Source organism: Tasmannia lanceolata, unplaced genomic scaffold (genome assembly GCF_043159265.1).
Source record: "Tasmannia lanceolata isolate RefF3 unplaced genomic scaffold, GAP_Taslan_0.1 ptg000011l, whole genome shotgun sequence".
In the NCBI taxonomy this organism is placed as follows: Eukaryota; Viridiplantae; Streptophyta; class Magnoliopsida; order Canellales; family Winteraceae; genus Tasmannia; species Tasmannia lanceolata.
The window spans coordinates 19,269,373-19,287,799 of NW_027518688.1; the positions used below are offsets into that span (position 1 = coordinate 19,269,373).

At 46.4% G+C, this 18,427-nt stretch overlaps 1 protein-coding gene across 5 annotated transcripts in view; it reads left to right on the forward strand.

The window, feature by feature from the left end:
* LOC143886555 (monooxygenase 1-like) overlaps positions 1–18,427 on the forward strand; it is a 32,381-nt gene continuing 13,954 nt past the window's right edge. For 2 of the 5 annotated variants that reach the window (XM_077390584.1, XM_077390583.1), the window contains exons 1-3: positions 1–146; positions 1,315–1,461; positions 15,037–15,087. In XM_077390584.1, coding sequence (XP_077246699.1) covers positions 64–146; positions 1,315–1,461; positions 15,037–15,087 — 281 coding nt within the window. In that variant the 5' untranslated portion in view covers positions 1–63. The remainder of the gene's footprint in view (positions 147–1,314; positions 1,462–15,036; positions 15,088–18,427) is intronic. The other 3 variants (XM_077390585.1, XM_077390587.1, XM_077390588.1) reach the window with 3 other exon arrangements.

The following is an 18,427-nucleotide window of genomic DNA, read 5'->3' on the forward strand; positions in this document are numbered from 1 at the left end:
AGAGAGAATATTAGAGAGGCTTGAAAAGATGAAGCTTTGAGAGAGAGAGAGAGAGAGAGAGAGATGAATATCTCCAAAATCGATTACGAGATAGCAATAGTCGGTGGTGGAATTTGTGGCTTAGCGACCGCCCTCGCACTTCACAGGTACTCCTTTTTTCAGTTTATTATTATCTCCACACTTGCTTTTTTTCTTCTTCTTATTGCTAAATCAAAATCATGCAAGGAGATATACAAGAATTAACTAAAACCCATCTCAGATCCTTTAATTGAGACCCTAATTTAGCGGTTTTCTTGCTCTTTTGAGAAGTTTTCCGGCAGTTTTGTGGTGGTTTCGGGTGATTTGGGCGGTTTCACTGCCACATTTAGGGTCTCTGTCTATGCATTTGCAGATAAGATTAGATTGGAAATGTTATCAGCACTACTGTATTTTGATGAGGGCAATCCTCACTTTATTCAAAGTACGGTATGCCCCGCACCATAGGATGATCCAAACCATCCATTAGATGGGCCACACCTTAAATAGATCGTGCCCCAAAAATTATTTCCATAGGTTGATCCTAACCCTCCGATCTGAATGTTAGAGGGTTAGGATCAACATATGGAAATGATTTTTGGGGCAGTCAGGGTCAACCGTCTAACATTCAGATCGAGGATTAGGATCAAACTATGGAAATGATTTTTTGGGGCACCCATCATCTAATGGAGGTTTGGATCATCCTATGGTGCGAGCCATACCATACCATACTTTTAATAAAGTGAGGGGTGCCCTCATCAAAATACAGTAGTGCTGATAACATTTCCCTATTTTAGTTGGACTTGGATCTTATCTGTAGATGGGACTTGTTTGTCCTTTTTGAAAATTAGTTCATATCCACCCGTAAAATCTCGTTAGATAAAGCCATTTTCAGGAATCGACGAACAAAAGAGGGTGGAAAAGGTTTAAAGGTTTAAAATTGAGTGGAAATATCATTTTCCAAAGGTCGATGATAAAGAATGGAGTGGAAATACCATCCTATAGAGAAGATTTTCTGGGCACACCGTATTTGTGTCTGCCCAACAAATGAATGGTTTGGATCACCCAAATAATGCGGGCCCAGCGTATTTTGGGCTGCACCCTCTCATTATTATAAACTATAATATTTAGTTATAGAAGTATAAAACAAAGAGAGGAGTGCCATTATCAAAACTGATAATAGATAATTAGAGATGTGTAAAATAAAGAGAGGAGTGGGATTGTCAAAACAAGGAAGTGAGGATATCATCCCCTCCTAAAAATTGTATTGAAATTATCTTCATTGAAATGAAATCACAGGAAAGGTTTGAGAAGTGTAGTTTTAGAAAGAGCAGAGTCTCTGAGGGCTACAGGAGCAGCAATAGGCGTGTGGACGAATGGGTGGCGGGCACTAGATCAACTCGGTGTGGGTCCAATGCTTCGCCAAAAGGCTATGCTAATACGAGGGTATGCCTTTTCATTTTTTCCAACTTATTCATCTATTTAAGTTGTCAAGGAAAGACCGGGAAACAACCAATTATTCCAATAGCTTTAGTTATTAGAGTTGGTGTTTTTTAATCATTTATACTTAGGGCGTGTTTGGCGTACCGTTTGAAATAGCGTTTAAAACGCCGTTTTGTAAAACGGTATTTTGGTTCAAAACGGCGTTTTGCTAAACTGTGTTTTCATGTTTGGTTGGCCAAATCAAAACGGCATTTTAAACGGCAAACGGAGGTATTGTTTGTTTGGTTGCAAATGCCCCAAAACGGAGTTTTAGTGGTAAAATGACTAAAAAGGGCATTGTTTGGTTGGCCTCAATGTAACTCAACTACTCCCTCATTAGGCCCAATATTAAAAGATCATTAGGATCTCATTCAAACACTATTAAAATTAAACATCATTGCCAAAAAAATAAATGGCTATACCTTTGGGGTTCTTCTCCTTCTTCTTCTCAACAGCCGGATTTGCCGGATTTGACGGACGAGTGGAGGTGCTGAGGCAGTGAGGCGTGAGAGGGTTTGTAATTTTGCAAAGTAGATGAAGAAAGTAAGAAACTAGGGTTTCTTGTAATTCTTTTGTCTTTAAAAAATCAAAATTAAGAGATCATATAATGATATTAGCAGCCCCTTGTTTTGAATTAAATATTAACAATTTAACAAATTTGTGTCCTCAAGAATGATATTAACACCCCCACTTTTTTGTATTTGACGTAACGCATAAAATCGCGTGCATATACGTAAAAATGGGTTTTGGTGAGAGCAAACATGTAAAAACCCACAGCCCAAAAACTCCGTTCAAAACGGCGTTTTGCAAACGGACTTCCCCCCTCCATTTGCAAAACACCGTTTTGAGGGTTCAAAACGGTGTTTCAAACGGCGTTTCAAACAGTGGCTGCGCACCCAAACACTCTCAAACGGCCGTTTGGCCCCAAAACGGTGTTTCAAATGCCAAACGGTGTTTTAAACGGTACGCCAAACACGCACTTAACCCCTTACGAGTTGGCCGCTATTTTTTTGGGTTGGCTAGTGGATTTTTAATATCAAGGAATTGTTGAGTTTTGAACCCAAGACCTTAGAGTTGGTGCTATTTAATCATTTATACGTTGACAAAAACTACCAAATTGGTAATTAACTTGGGCAAAACTACCAAGTTACCAAGATTTTACGGAAACCCCTAAAGAGGTAAAAAACACTAAAAGCACAGAAAAAATCTCCAAAAATTGGAGAATAATAAAACAGAAAAAAAATAAAAACAAAATAAGCATTACCATATTAGGAAACATGGATTAAACATGCACTACTAGGTTAGGATTTTCCTATAACCAATGGAAAATAACAATACGAAAACAGCAACTAATGAGCTGTCGACGCGTGGCCCCGGAAGGGCCCACCACAAACCCAACTGCTGCGCAGGGGTAATTCGGTAATTGCCTAAGAGTGGGTGAACCTAAACCCACAAAAGGTCTGACACCTGTCCTGGGGTAGGTAATCCAACCACCCCAGGTCTCCCTCTATAAAAAGCCTCTCAAGGCTCAGAGTAAAGGATAATAACTTCTAAGCTACCACTCTTAAAATTTGGATCTGCACTCCTGCTCGTACTGACTTGAGTGTCGAAGGGCCCGTCCGGAGCAACGACTCCGGGTTGGTCTTCTGACCTCGTTTGCTCTTGTGCAGGGCTCAGCTCCTTCACTTCAGTTCCTCGGGTCCTCCAGCCCAGCTCTTACGTCACTGCCGTATATGTTACCGATTTTAGGCTTAACAGATTTGGCGCCATCCGTGGGACCCCGGACTAAAAGCTGTTTGAATCCCCTATACAAAATGGTAGGGCGGAAGAGTGCTCGGGTACCAACTGCACGAACTACCCGAGCCGTAATACCTCGCAGGACCTGGAGTGAGAGAATCGCCTCGCAGGTGGTGGCTCCCTCTGCTACAGCAGAGCAGAGCCCAGCTCATTCGGAACATCTCAATCCCACGCCCACTCCGGATCAAGTTCAAGCTCTCTTTCACCAGATGACGGCTCTTGTCGGTCAATACCAACACCTGATCTAAGCGCCTCCCCAACATCCTCCGGAAGCTCCACGACCTACACAGAAAAGGTCAAATGCCCACAGGGGAGAGCCAGCGCGCCCCAGTAGAGACCGGACACCCACCACTCCACAAGGCGAGTCCATCACTCCAGAACCAGGCATGCCCATACAGAGCCTCACCACAGTCGGAGGTCACAGTCCCGCTCCGCGCGAAAGCACCGAGCCCAGGAAGCCCGCTCACCGCAGGAAAAATCCCGGCCTCATCGAAGGAGTCCGGAAAGTCAGTCCAGCTTCGCTGCGAGCCCATCGGAGGAGAAAAACAAGTCTTTGGACCGAGCATACCGGAGGGCTGACCCAATGTTACGGAGGATAGAAGAAATAGATCACCATATAGAAGAGCTGGCAAAAAATCAGGGCCGGCCCGCTGTGAAGATGTACTCAAGCAGACCTCCGTTCACAGATAATGTTATGAACGTGCCAGCGCCCAGAGGGTTCAAAATGCCGACGGTTCCGCAATACGACGGAACTACCGACCCTGTGGACCACCTGGAAACGTTCAGGACTATGATGCTCCTCCACAGCGCCTCTGACGGATTCCTCTGCAAAGCATTCCCGACCACACTAACCAGTGCAGCCCGAGACTGGTACTCGAGGATCAAGCCGAACTCCATTAGCAACTTTGAGGACTTTGGAGACAACCTGGTCCGCCATTTTATGAGCAGCCGAAGGCCAAGGAAAACAACAGCATCCTTGATGGCCTTGCGGCAGGAGGATAACGAACCTCTGAAAACATTCGTCAGCCGTTTCAACAGAGAGGCTCTTCAAGTGCCGAATTTGGATCCATCAGCCGCCATGAATGCGCTCCTCGCAGCCGCCAAATCCAACGATTTTCGCCGATCAGTTGCTCGCCAGAACCCGCACTCACTGGCGAATCTGATGGCAGGGGCTGAGGAATATATAGCCGTGGAGGAGACTCTAGCGGCCTTAGACTCAAACCGGAGGAGAACCTCCGAAGAAAAGAACCCTACCAGGCAGCATAAGAATGATAAGGCCCCCAGAAGAGAGAGGTCCCCCCAGAGGAGGGAAGAAAACTTTAACCCTCTCAATACCTCCCGGAGACACATACTGGCCGCAATCGGAGGAAAACAATTCGTAAGGTGGCCGACCAGAATGATCTCCAAGGGAAATAAGAGAGACAAGTCGAAATATTGTCGGTTCCACAGGGACCACGGGCACGACACAGACGAGTGCTGGCAGCTCAAGGAAGAAATCGAGCTGCTGATTGGTCGGGGATACTTGAAAAAGTATGTCAAAGATGACGGCCACAGAAGAGAGCGCAGAGAGAAGAGTCCCCAGGGCCAGAGCCCTCGACGGTCACAGTCGCCCCCTGCGCGGGATCAATCTCCCCCGCCATCCAATCCACGACCAGAGGCACGCCGATCCCGGCCAAAGGGGGTCATCAACATGATTATGGGCGGACCGGCCGCTGGGGGCACATCATCCGCCGCTCGAAAGCCTACGCGCGCCGAGTCAATGCCGTGCACACGTGCGGCAAAAAGATGAAGACGGAGAACGAAATCGCCTTTTCAGATGTAGATCTCGACAACTTCATACTACCTCACGACGACGCACTGATCATAAGCATGCTCGTCGCAAACTGGGAGCTGAAGAAAATCCTTGTCGACAACGGAAGTTCAGCAGATATCCTATACTATCATGCTTTTAAGCAAATGATGATAGGAGACGACCGGTTGAGGCCAGCAAACTCCGACCTGTTCGGTTTCTCGGGTGAAATCGTGAAAGTAGAAGGACAGATCGAACTCCCAGTCCTCGTCGGGGAGCCACCCTGTCAAGCCTTCAAAATGGTCAACTTCCTGGTAGTGAGGGTCACCTCGGTCTACAACGCTATCTTGGGACGACCCGGCCGGAACCTCATCCGTGCCGTCGCCTCAGCATATCACCAGAAAATGAAGTTCATAACACCAAAAGGCGTAGGCGAAGTCAGAGGAGATCAACCGCAGTCGAGGGAGTGCTTTGCCATGGCACTCAAAGGTAAGAATGCCTCAGAGTCGCTGCCGATCGAGCTACTTGACTTGAGAGATGAAGCTCAGGTGAGTCAGCTCGCCGAAAACCTTATCACCGTCTCTCTGTGCGAAGGCGATAGTGAGAAGGTCGTCCAAATTGGCTCCTCTCTAAACGGTAGCACCCGGCAGAACCTTACCCAGTTCCTTCAAGATAATGCAGATGTCTTTGCATGGGCCCCCACGGACATGCCTGGCATAGACCCGGCAGTCAGCACGCACAGGCTCGGTGTCGATCCCACCTGCAGGCCGGTGAAACAAAAAAGGAGACATTTTGCCCTGGAAAGGCGGCAGGCGATCAAGGAAGAAGTGGAGAGGCTCTTAAGGGCTGACTTCATTCGAGAAATCCAATACCCGGACTGGCTGGCAAACGTGGTCCTGGTAAAGAAGACCAATGGGAAGTGGAGGACCTGCGTTGATTTCACCGATCTGAATAAAGCATGTCCCAAGGACAGCTACCCGCTCTTGAAAATCGATCAGCTCATTGATGCCACCGCAGGTCACGAACTACTGAGCTTCATGGATGCCTTCTCCTGGTACAACCAAGTCAGAATGTATGAGTCAGATATACCAAAGACTTCCGTTATAACGGATCAGGGGACGTACTGTTACCGTGTCATGCCCTTCGGCCTAAAAAATGCCGGGGCCACGTATCAGAGGCTCCTGAACAAGCTCTTCCAGAAACAGATCGGCCGTAACATGGAAGTCTATGTGGATGATATACTGGTCAAAAGCCGAAGTGCACAAGATCATCTCTCCGACCTGAGAGAAACATTCCAAATCCTAAGAGAGCATAACATGAAGCTCAACCCCACCAAGTGCACTTTCGGCGTCAGCTCGGGAAAGTTCTTGGGATTTATGGTAAGCCAAAGAGGGATAGAGGCTAATCCAGAGAAGATCAAGGCCGTGGTGGAGCTCACTTCACCAAAAACCATTAGAGAAGTACAACGGCTAACCGGAATGGTGGCCGCACTGGGGCGCTTCATCTCAAAGTCTGTAGAGAGATGCCTGCCTTTCTTCAACGCCGTTAAAGGAATCAAGACAGCACCCTGGACAGAGGAGTGCCAGATCGCGTTCGAGGAGTTGAAGCAGTACTTGTCCTCCCCACCGCTGTTGACAAAGCCGGAACCGGGGGAGGAGCTGCTCCTGTACCTGCCCGTGAGCCCCATGGCTTTGGCAGTCATCTTAGTTCGAGAAGAGCACAGCCAACAAAAACCGATCTACTATGTCAGCAAGGTCCTGCACGATGCCGAGATCAGGTACCAGTGGGTCAAGAAATTGGCGTACGCCCTGATCATGGCAGTCAGAAAATTGAGGCCGTACTTTCAAGCCCACACAATAAAGGTCCTGACAGATCAGCCGCTCAGGCAGGTTCTCCATAGGCCGGACATCTCAGGGCGACTCGTGAAATGGGCCGTGGAGCTGAGCGAATTTGATATCCAGTACCTGCCTAGGCCAGCGATAAAGGCTCAAGTGCTGGCAGACTTCGTTGCTGAATGCACCATCCCCCAGCAGAGCATCGAATCTGAAATTGTCCAAACCCCGGTTGTGGAGAAGGTAACTACAACTGGGGAGTGAAGAGAAGCCGAGACTGAACCAGTAAGAACAGAAATCGTCCCCATACCGGCAAAACAGGACCCATCGACCACCGAACCGCTCTGGGAAGTATATGTTGACGGATCGTCAAACAAGGTTGGTTGTGGAGCCGGTTTGGTTCTCTTGGGGCCCGATAACTTTGTTCTGGATTATGCGCTGAGGTTCGGGTTCCGCGCGTCCAACAATGAGGCAGAATATGAGGCTCTCATCGCCGGAATGAGCCTGGCAGTCCAGACCAGTGCCCAAAGGCTGAAGGCGTATTGCGACTCCCAGCTAGTCGCAAACCAGATTCAAGGGGTCTATGAGGCCCGCGACGAGCGTATGATCAAATACCTCTCCAAGGTCCGCCAGTTAGCCAGCAAGTTCAAAAATTTCGAGGTCATCAGAATCCCTAGAACAGAAAATGCAAAAGCGGATGTGCTGTCTAAGCTGGCTGCATCCGGATACACCACACTCGGGAGTATATGTATGGAGTTTCTACAGAAATCCAGTATCGAAAATGAGGCCGCCGAAATAATGCAGGTGGAGCACGAGTCATGCTGGATGGACGAAATCATTGAGTACCTACGTAGTGGGAAGCTTCCTGAAGCCAAGAAGGAGGCCCGCAAAGTGATACAGAGAGCAGCCAGGTTTTCCCTCGATGGTGAGAGCCTGTATAAACGGTCGTACACTCTTCCATACCTAAAATGCCTCCGTCCAAGCAACGCCGCATATGCTCTGCAAGAGACGCACGATGGAATTTGCGGAGAGCACCTGGGGGCAAGGCCTTGGCCATCAAAGTACTGCTAAGGGGCCTGTACTGGCCAACCTTGAGACAGGACACTCTAGATCTGGTCAAAAGGTGCGAGAGATGTCAGAAGTTCTCTCCCACCATCCACCAACCTGCTATGTCCATGGCCCCGATCATCAGCCCGCTCCCTTTCGCAGTATGGGGATGGACATCTTGGGCCCCTTTCCACCTGCCTCCGGGAGGCGTGAGTTCGTCGTGGTAGCCATTGACTATTTTACCAAGTGGGTGGAGGCTGAACCTCTGGCCCAGATCACAGAGCAAAACGTGCAGACCTTCTTTTGGAAGTCAGTAGTTTGCAGATTCGGGATCCCCCGTGTCTTGATAACGGACAACGGTAGACAGTTCGACTGTGGGAACTTTCGAAAATTCTGCTCTGACTTGAAGATCGAACAGAGATTCACTTCAGTAGCGCACCCTCAGACGAATGGGCAGACCGAAGTAACGAACAGAATCCTACTTCAGGGGATCAAAAAGAGGCTGGACGAAAAGGCAAGCCGGTGGGCAGACGAGCTTTATCACGTCCTATGGGCGTATCGTACCACCCCGCGCACATCGACAGGGGAATCACCATTCAACTTGTCATTTGGGACGGAGGCCGTAATACCCGTCGATGTGGGCGCCCTTCTCCCAGAGTCACCAACTTCAATTAACAGCTCAATGGAGATGGGCTCCGCGCAAATCTCGACTTGCTGGAAGAAGCCCGGGAAGAGTCCCGAATCAGGGTCGCGGCCTACAAATAGAAAGTGTCCAACTATCATGATTTGAAGATACGCCCCAGAGAATTCCGAGCAGGGGATCTAGTCCTAAGGAAAGCTGCTATCTCCCAACCGAAGAAGGTCGAAAAACTCTCCCCGACCAGGGAGGGGCCGTACCGAGTGAAAGAGGTGATTCGCCCAGGGAGTTATAAGCTGGAAACGCTCGGGGAGCACCTACTACCCCATGCCTGGAATTCAAAGGACCTCCGAAAATACTATCAGTAGTTGGCCGCCCGGCGCGAAAGTGACGTTGTAAATATATATTGAATGTGAATGATAAAGAGGACTCTTTGCAAATCTCCTAGCACTCCTCCCCGAAACCCAGTTCACTAAAACTTGGGTACTCGCTGCTTGGTTCGCCTCGACTCGTCTCCGCAAAGACCGGGAGCGCACTCCTGGTCAGGAACGAGCCCGGACAGAAAAAACCAAACCTACTTGGAAACCCAGTTCACTAAAACTTGGGTACTCGCTGCTTGGTTCGCCTCGGCTCGTCTCCACAAAGACCGGGAGCGCACTCCTGGTCAGGAACGAGCCCGGACAGAAAAAACCAAACCTACTTGGAAACCCAGTTCACTAAAACTTGGGTACTCACTGCTTGGTTCGCCTCGGCTCGTCTCCGCAAAGACCGGAAGCGCACTCCTGGTCAGAAATGAGCCCTTACAAAAAAAAACCAAACCTACTTGGAAACCCAGTTCACTAAAACTTGGGAACTCGCTACTTGGTTCACCTCGGCTCGTCTCCGCAAAGACCGGGAGCGCACTCCTGGTCAGAAACGAGCCCGGACAGAAAAAACCAAACCTACTCGGAAACCCAGTTCACTAAAACTTGGGTACTCGCTGCTTGGTTCGCCTCGACTCGTCTCCACAAAGACCGGAAGCGCACTCCTGGTCAAGAACGAGCCCGGACAGAAAAAACCAAACCTACTTGGAGACCCAGTTCACTAAAACTTGGGTACTCGCTGCCTGGTTACCTCGGCTCGTCTCCACAAAGACCGGGAGCGCACTCCTGGTCAGGAACGAGCCCGGACAGAAAAAACCAAACCTACTTGGAAACCCAGTTCACTAAAATGTGGGTACTCGCTGCTTGGTTCGCCTCGGCTCGTCTCCACAAAGACCGGGAGCGCACTCCTGGTCAGGAACGAACCCGGACAGAAAAAACCAAACCTACTTGGAAACCCAGTTTACTAAAACTTGGGTACTCACTGCTTGGTTCGCCTCGGCTCGCCTCTACAAAGACCGGGAGCGCACTCCTGGTCAGGAACGGGCCCAGACAGAAAAAACCAAATCTACCCGGAAACCCAGTTCCCTAAAACTTGGGTAATAGCTGCTTAGTTCACCTCGGTTCGCCTCTACAAAGACCTGGGTCAATTAAAGCTTGAATGTCTGCCCAGAGTATTTTTGGCCCACAGTGAGTCAAGCAGTATTAGCCAGAGGCAGACATAAGTGGACAGTGGACAGTGGACAGCGAAATGTAACTTCTATTCATGAAAAAGTAGGGCCTCGAAGGGCCATTACAAAAAGTAGGGCCTCGAAGGACCATTATAAAAAGTAGGGCCTCCAAGGGCCATTACAAAAAGAATCAGGAAGCCGTGCCCAAGAGGGGAAAATGGGGAGCTCAAGACACCCCGTGAGGGATGTGCCCCCGGGACCTCTGCTGCTGTTGTGGTGTCCTGCTCGTCGTCGCCGACCACCGGCAGATCAGGAATGACAAGGCCCGTCAAGACGACAGCCGAGTTGGATCCCTTGACCTGCTCAAGGCAATCCATGAATCCCAGCTTGTAGGATTCAGTGGACAAACTAATAAGTTCTTCCTCTTTCTTCTGCACGGCCTCCTCGACGGCCGCTGTCTGCCTCTCCCGGGCTCTTTCCCTCTGTGCATTAAGGGCTTCGGGGCCCTTCTGCTTCTGGGCGGCCATATCATCTTTGAGCCGCTGTATCTCCGCGTCCCTCTCCCCGATGGACCTTTGGAGCTCGGCTGCCTCCTGCATCAGTTGGCCGCACTCCTCCTCGGACTTAGTAATTGCCTCAGAAAACTTCCGGCTCTTCTCATGGAAGTCATTATAATACAGTCTGATCTGCAGGCGAGCGCAAATAAATGATTACCGAGCGTTAAAAAAATAATATACCTAATAGAGTGAAGAGAAGATGGCCTCGTCGGCCGCAGCTGGAGGTTCGTTTAGAACCTGGACCTTGTCCTGATTCAGGAGACCCTTGGTGACGATCTCCATGGCTACCCGGCTCTCACCCAGGCCGGTGTCGCTCTTCTGAACGGCCCAGTTGGGCCGAAAAACATTATCCCCAGACTTCGCCTGGGCGGGGCGGACTCCGGTGGATGCTACCCCCGACTTGGAAGACCCCGCTCCCCGGCCGTAAGCACCGCCCAGCTTCACTGAGGGCTTGCCCCTAGAGGGCGGTGCGTCCTGGGTCGGAGCAGGACTCGAGGTCTCTGGGGCTTTCCTTTTTTGGCCCTGTTGGCCCTGCAGGCCCCTGACAAAGGCTCCTTGCCTCACCTTCTCCAACTTGGACTGCGTCTGCATCTCTTAAAGTCAACATGGACGAACAAAAACCGGTCAGGAGCAGAAAGGAGGAAAAAGAGTTTAAAAGCAAGACTAGCCACATACGTGCCGGGGTCGCAATACTAATGCCAAGCCCGACCAGAACCTCTTCCCCAGAGAATTCCGCACAATGAATGAGGCCCTCCTGGTGCAACTCCTCACAGACTAGGGCGAACGTTCCCATATCCTCGCCCTCAAGGAGCGGCTTGCGGCTCAGCGCAAGTGTGTCTGGGGTGTCCCATTTTAGAGGAACCGGCCAGGGCTCAGTAGGCTCTCTGTCCTCGACATAGAAGAACCTGTTCTTCCATAGATGTATGGAGGATGGAATGCCAGTAATCATTTTCACCTCAGGGCGCTGGCTAATGTAAATCCAACCCCCGTCCTTATGCCTCTTCAAGTGCGCACACATGCGGAACAACGGCACAGACAAACTTCTTTGAAGCCGGCCCTGGACGAGGTATATAAACCTGATCAGCGTCCTCCATGAGTTCGGCGCGACCTGAGCCGGACCCAGCCCGTAATATTGAAGGACCGCGATGAAGAATGGATGCAGAGGGAACCTGAGCCCGGCCCTTAACGACTCGTCGTATATACAGACGTCGAAGCTGTCGTTGCAAGCCCTATCTCCCTCTATCGCGGCCCTAAACCCAAACCTTTGGGGAATACAGTACCTATCCCTAATGTCACCTAGCCTGGACTCATCAAGGATATTCTCCTCGGAAGTAACTATCCGTTGGAGGCGAAGTATTATTCAAATCCAAAATCACCTCGTCCCCACTATCTATGACCTCTACGCTAACGTCAGGACTCGCCATATAGGGGCCGGGAATCTTGGTCGGACTAGTTCGAGTCCTCTCCGACGAGCTAGATGCCGAACTACTAGAGGACCCGGACTCCCCTGAATCAGACCTAGAACCGGACTCAGAACTTGAAGCACTACTGGACATAAAGAACGCTGAAAGAAATCAAATAAATATACTAAAAGAAGGATTACCGGCCTGAAGAGAAAGACTCCTAACTCGTGGACGACCACAACCCCGGGCTATCAGAGCCGAACAGGCAGAGCAAGAAAAAAAGAAAAAAAGGAGAGAAAGCAAGTGAGTAAAAGTGAAATGTGAAAAGAGAAAACCTCCTTTTATAGACCTTGGCTTAAGGCGGTTTGCATTAATGAAAGGCGCGCGCTTCGAGGGCCCTTACATGGTGCCACGTGTTCCTCATTAATGAAGGGGTCACGTCCCGAGGCGGAAAACGCGCGTGCAATACAGGCGGAAAACGGTCGGTTATTTAAACTGCTTGAGCGCGGGATACCTTCTGAGTAATTGTGTCCGGTCCAAACCGGACACAAAATCAGTCCGGCCCAAGCCGGACAGGATATGACGCGTCCGCAAGACGACAAAAAACTGCCTGGCCCAAGCCGGACAGGATATGACGCGTCCGCAATACGACAAAAAACTGGCCGGCCCAAGCCGGACAGGATATAACGCGTCCGCAAGACGACAAAAATCAGTCTGGCCCAAGCCGGACAGAATATGGCGCGTCCGCTAGACGACAAAAATCAGTCTAGCCCAAGCCGGACGGAATATGGCGCGTCCGTTAGACGACAAAAATCAGTCTGGCCCAAGCCGGACAGAATATGACGCGTTCGCTAGATGACAAAAATCTGCCCGGCCCAAGCCGGACAGGATATGACGCGTCCGCAAGACGACAAAAAACAGTCCAGCCCAAGCCGGACAGGATATGACATGTCCGCAAAACGACAAAAATCAGTCCGGCCCAAGCCAGACAGAACTAGACGACAAAAATCAGTCCGGCCCAAGCCGGACAGATTCCCCAGGCCGGACAGACGGCTTAGCCGAACAGATTTTCCGGACAGACGGCTTAGCCGGACAGATTTTTCATGCCGGACAGACGACTTAGCTGGACAGATTTTTCGCTCCACTTCTGGTCGTCCCAGGCCAGCAGACGGCTTGGCCAAACAGGTTTTCCATCGAGCCATCCCGAACACCGGCTCATTCTACCATTTAAGAATACAACTCCTCACACTTCCCCAAATCACTACAATGACTTGGAGAACTGGGGGGGCAACTGATGGGGTACGAAAAACAGCAACTAATGAGCTGTCGACACGTGGCCCCGGAAGGGCCCACCACAAGCCCAACTGCTGCGCAGGGGTAATTCGGTAATTGCCTAAGAGTGGGTGAACCTAAACCCACAAAAGGTCCGACACCTATCCTGGGGTAGGTAATCCAACCACCCCAGGTCTCCCTCTATAAAAAGCCTCTCAAGGCTCAGAGTAAAGGGCAATAACTTCTAAGCTACCACTCTTAAAATTTGGCTCTGCACTCCTGCTCGTACTGACTTGAGTGTCGAAGGGCCCGTCCGGAACAACGACTCCGGGTTGGTCTTCTGACCTCGTTTGCTCTTGTGCAGGGCTCAGCTCCTTCACTTCAGTTCCTCGGGTCCTCCAGCCCAACTCTTACGTCACTTCCATATCTGTTACTGATTTTAGGCTTAACACGGACAACAAGATCATCATATTGAGAGGATTTCTAGTCTACGTCCTACTTACGGCAGGGCTGAGCAAATAAGAGGTTTAAATCACCAAATACGTGGGATTCACCGTATCTTTCTTACCATGTACACTCTCTTGTCCGCGAATTCACAATATAAAAAGGGGAAATTATATATTTTTAACTTGGGAGTTGGGACTGACCCGTCTAGTGTAAATGTAAAACAGTAATCATAAACGGGGTTTTAAATTTCGACCGAGACCGACACCAAAACCACCGTAACCCGAAACGGTCATTTATTTCGGCCGAAATTAAATTCCTGAATTTCGGTGGAAATTTCGGTTTTTCCGAATTTGACCCAAAAATCTGTTTTTTTTTTTAATTAATTTAATATTTCACCGAAATTTCGACCGAAATTTAATATTGAATAAAATATTAGTTTCCATTTTTGTACCAGATTTCGACCGAAATTTCAAAATTTCAGGGTCCGAAACCGAAATTTTAAACCTTGATCATAAATACTTTAGAGTGTCTGTCTCAAGTACAAAAAAAAGTGCCCAATACTTTTCCCTACTAAAACTTATTTAATAACTAGTGGGGATTTGCTAGGGTCTATCGCAAATGGCATTTCGTGGAAGGTATGTTGTATGAGAGAGCAGCCACCTCGTGAATAATGACAAAATTTGTTGGAAAGTGAGCCTATGTGGCTGCTCTCTCGTGCAAGGCGTTCCGCGAAATGCCTTTTGCGATGGGCCCTAGGCAAATCCCTAACTTGTATTTAGGGCCTATGTCAGGCATGGGTGCATCAAAACATGAGATGTAAAATGAAGGGCTGCATCCCAGTGCATGCATAGGATTACATATGGTGGACCCCACCTCATCAATAACATTAGGAGTGAATTGGTGGGACCCATCCCATCAATAGGATGGTTTATAAAATGGTGGGGCACACCTATGCTAGGCATGGTCATAAAATGTTGTGCCCCACCCCATCATAGCATGAGGTGTAAAGTGGTGGGCCCACTTATATGCATGGATTTGTGTATAGTTGGTAGGCCCACCGGATCTAAGTGTAAAATTTTAATCCTAATGCGTGACTTCTATATAAAATGTTGGGCCGATTATAGACGTTCCATCAAAGTTCATGCATCCATAATCTTTTTTTATATTTTTAGTTGATTTTGACAAAAAAATTTCTATTTTCCCTCTCTCTTTTTTAATTATAATCAGGTCTCGAGAAATGTCGGTGGATGGCAAGACGATACATGTAATACCGAACGGGTAATTCCTATTCTTGTAGCAACATCTAATATTTAAGGATTGATTAAATGGGCTTGTCCTAATTTTTTCCTTTTAAGAAAATTAAGGGCAAGCAAAAGTATAAGTTGGACCACTTGGTCAATTTGCACACTATTCATTTGTTGGGTCTAATTGCGGATGGCCCATGCACTAAAAATCTTCCATGGTAAACAATCCTAACCCTTTAAATTATACTCTCCAAAATGGTCAGTTTAGAAAATAAAAGGCAAAATTTTCTACAAATTGGCGGATTGGGATTGTACAATGTACGTGATTTGGTCATCCATTGTTGGACTTAGAGATGAATGATCACACCATTATCATGGCAGACAGGAAGTGGGCATTGATGCGGACGGAAATAACCAAGAACGTTCGGTTCAATGGCATAGAACATGATTCTTATTTTTTAATTTGTATTTTAATCATTTTATTTGTAGTTTTTTTTTTCAGGCATCAAATCTTGTCTGTTTGGCTGGATTTTGGTATCTTTGGAAAGGTTTTTCGATTACCTATCTAACGAGCCCAAGATCACGCGATTTGGATATGATTTGAGCAAGTTATTGGCATTTTACGGCTATGGTATATGCATATTGCGGGATTACTATTTTAGGCAAGTTTTAGTCAAGTTTTAGGTTTTATTTATGTTATTTTAGATGAATGGCTAAGATTAGTTGCTTAGGCCTTAAGTTAGATTTTAGGGTTTCTTTTATTATAAATAGATGATATGAAAGCAATGTAACGGACTTCTTTTGAGTATTGAATGAAATTTGCCTTTAAGCTAATGAGCTCTTTGAGAACTCTTGGTTGCTTGGATTGGCACCTGTAGGAGTATTTTCTAGTTTTGCTATGAGAAACTCGACTTCGACGGGACCAAAGTAAATCTCATCCCCTTCGACGGTGATCGAAGTATTATATTCCCTACGACGGTAATCGAATGGTCATTTTCTACTTTATTTTGTCTATTTTGCTTCCACGGGTACGCAACGAAGAGTATCCGGATTTTCGGACTGCATCAGTTGGTATTAGAGCTTATTCATTTCTTAGGTTGAAGAAGAAATTTGATAGCGACGTTTGCGTGGATTCACGGTAGTTATAGAGTATCTTCGGTCTCTTCAAATGAGAGTTTCTGGATGCCAAGATTGAGAGGCAAACCACTTAAAATCGTTTTATTATTACATAGAGGAAGAAATCATAAATTGAGACTCACCACCAATCTATGATGAATATTCGGAAGATGGGTATTTAATTAGAGTTTCTGGATGCCAAGATTGAGAGGCAAACCACTTAAAATCGTTTTATTATTACATAGAGGAAGAAATCATAAATTGAGACTCACCACCAATCTATGATGAATATTCGGAAGATGGGTATTTAATTATTTGTAAAATTTCATATAATGGGTCATTGGTTTTTTATGGCGACGAAGTGATCAACGAATCACTTAAAGTGGTAAAGGATGTGCCCCATGCTATCATGAACGAAGAACTAAAAGAAATTGGATTAAATAGCTTATTTGGTGAACCTATGGAGATAGAAGAGGGGTGGTAAAATATTACATTAATTTCTTCATCAATTTACATTGATCCTTTTTTATTCGATCCTCCATTGAAGCCTATAGCAGTTATTTACGAATTCAATCATGTTCAAGATCAAGACATTATATTTTCGTCTTCGGGATTATGATGCAAGATTTGATCTTCAACAGTTTCAATTGATAAATGTTCTTCAACACTTTAAAACTCGAGGACGAGTTTTTTTTAACCGGGCGATTTGGATGTGATTTGAGCAAGTTATATGCAATTTATGGATATGGTATATGCATATTGCGGGATTACTATTTTAAGTAAGTTTTAGTCAAGTTTTAGGTTTTATTTATGTTATTTTAGATGGATGGCTAAGATTAGATGCATAGGCCTTAAGTTAGATTTTAGGTTTTATTTTCTTATAAATAAATGATATGAAAGCAATGTAATGGACTTCTTTTGAGTATTGAATGAAATTTGCTTTTAGGCTAATGAGTTCTTTGAGAACTTTTGGTTGCTTTGATTAGCACCTGCAGGAGTATTTTTTAGTTTCGCTATGAGAAACTCGACTTCGACGAGATCAAAGTAAATCTCATCCCCTTCGACGGTGATCGAAGTATTCTATTCCCTACGACGGTAATCGAAGGGTCCTTTCCTACTTTATTTTGTCTATTTTGCTTCCACTGGTACGCAACGAGGAGTGTCCGGATTTTCGACTGCATCAGTTGGTATCAGACTTGATTCATTCCTTGGGTTGAAGAAGAAATTTGGTAGCAACGTTTGCGTGGATTCACAATTGTTATAGAGTATCTTCGGTCACTTCAAATGAGAGTTTCTGGATGTCAAGATTGGGAGGTAAACTTAAAATCGTTTTATTATTACATAGAGGAAGAAATCATAAATTGTGACTCACCGCCAATCTATGATGAATATTCGGAAGATGGGTATTTAATTATTTGTAAAAATTCATATAATAGGTCATTGGTTTTTTATGGCGACGAAGTGATCAACGAATCACTTACAGTGGTAATGGATATTCCCCATGGTATCATGAACGAAAAACTAAAAGAAATTGGATTAAATAGCTTATTTGGTGAACCTATGGAGATAGAAGAGATAAGTGGGTGGTAAAGTATTACATTAATTTCTTCATCAATTTACATTAATCCTTTTTTATTCGATCCTCCATTGAAGCCTATAGCCGTTATTTATGAATTCAAGCATGTTCAAGATCAAGACATATTATATTTTCGTCTTCAGGATTATGATGCAAGATTTGATCTTCAATAGTTTCAATTGATGAAGGTTCTTTGACACTTTTTAATCTCGAGGAGTATGATGCGGATGGCAATCACCAAGAACGGTTGGTTCAATGACATAGAGCTTGATTCTTATTTTATAATTTGTATTTTCGTCATTTTATTTGTAGCCTATTTTTCAGGCATCAAATCTTGTCTGTTTGGCTTGATTTTGGTATCTTTGTAAAGGTTTTTCGATTACCTATCTAACAAGCCCATGATCACGAGATTTAGATGTGATTTGAGGAAGTTAGTAGTATTTTACGGATATGGTAGATGCCTATTATTGGATTACTATTTTATGTAAGTTTTAGTCAAGTTTTAGGTTATTTATGTTATTTTAGATGGACGGCTAAGATTAATTGCTTAGGTATGTAGTTAGATTTTAGGGTTTCTTTTATTATAAATAGATGTTATGAAAGCAATATAATGGACTTCTTTTGATTATTGAATGAAATTTGCATTTAGGCTAATGAGTTCTTTGAGAACTTTTGATTGCTT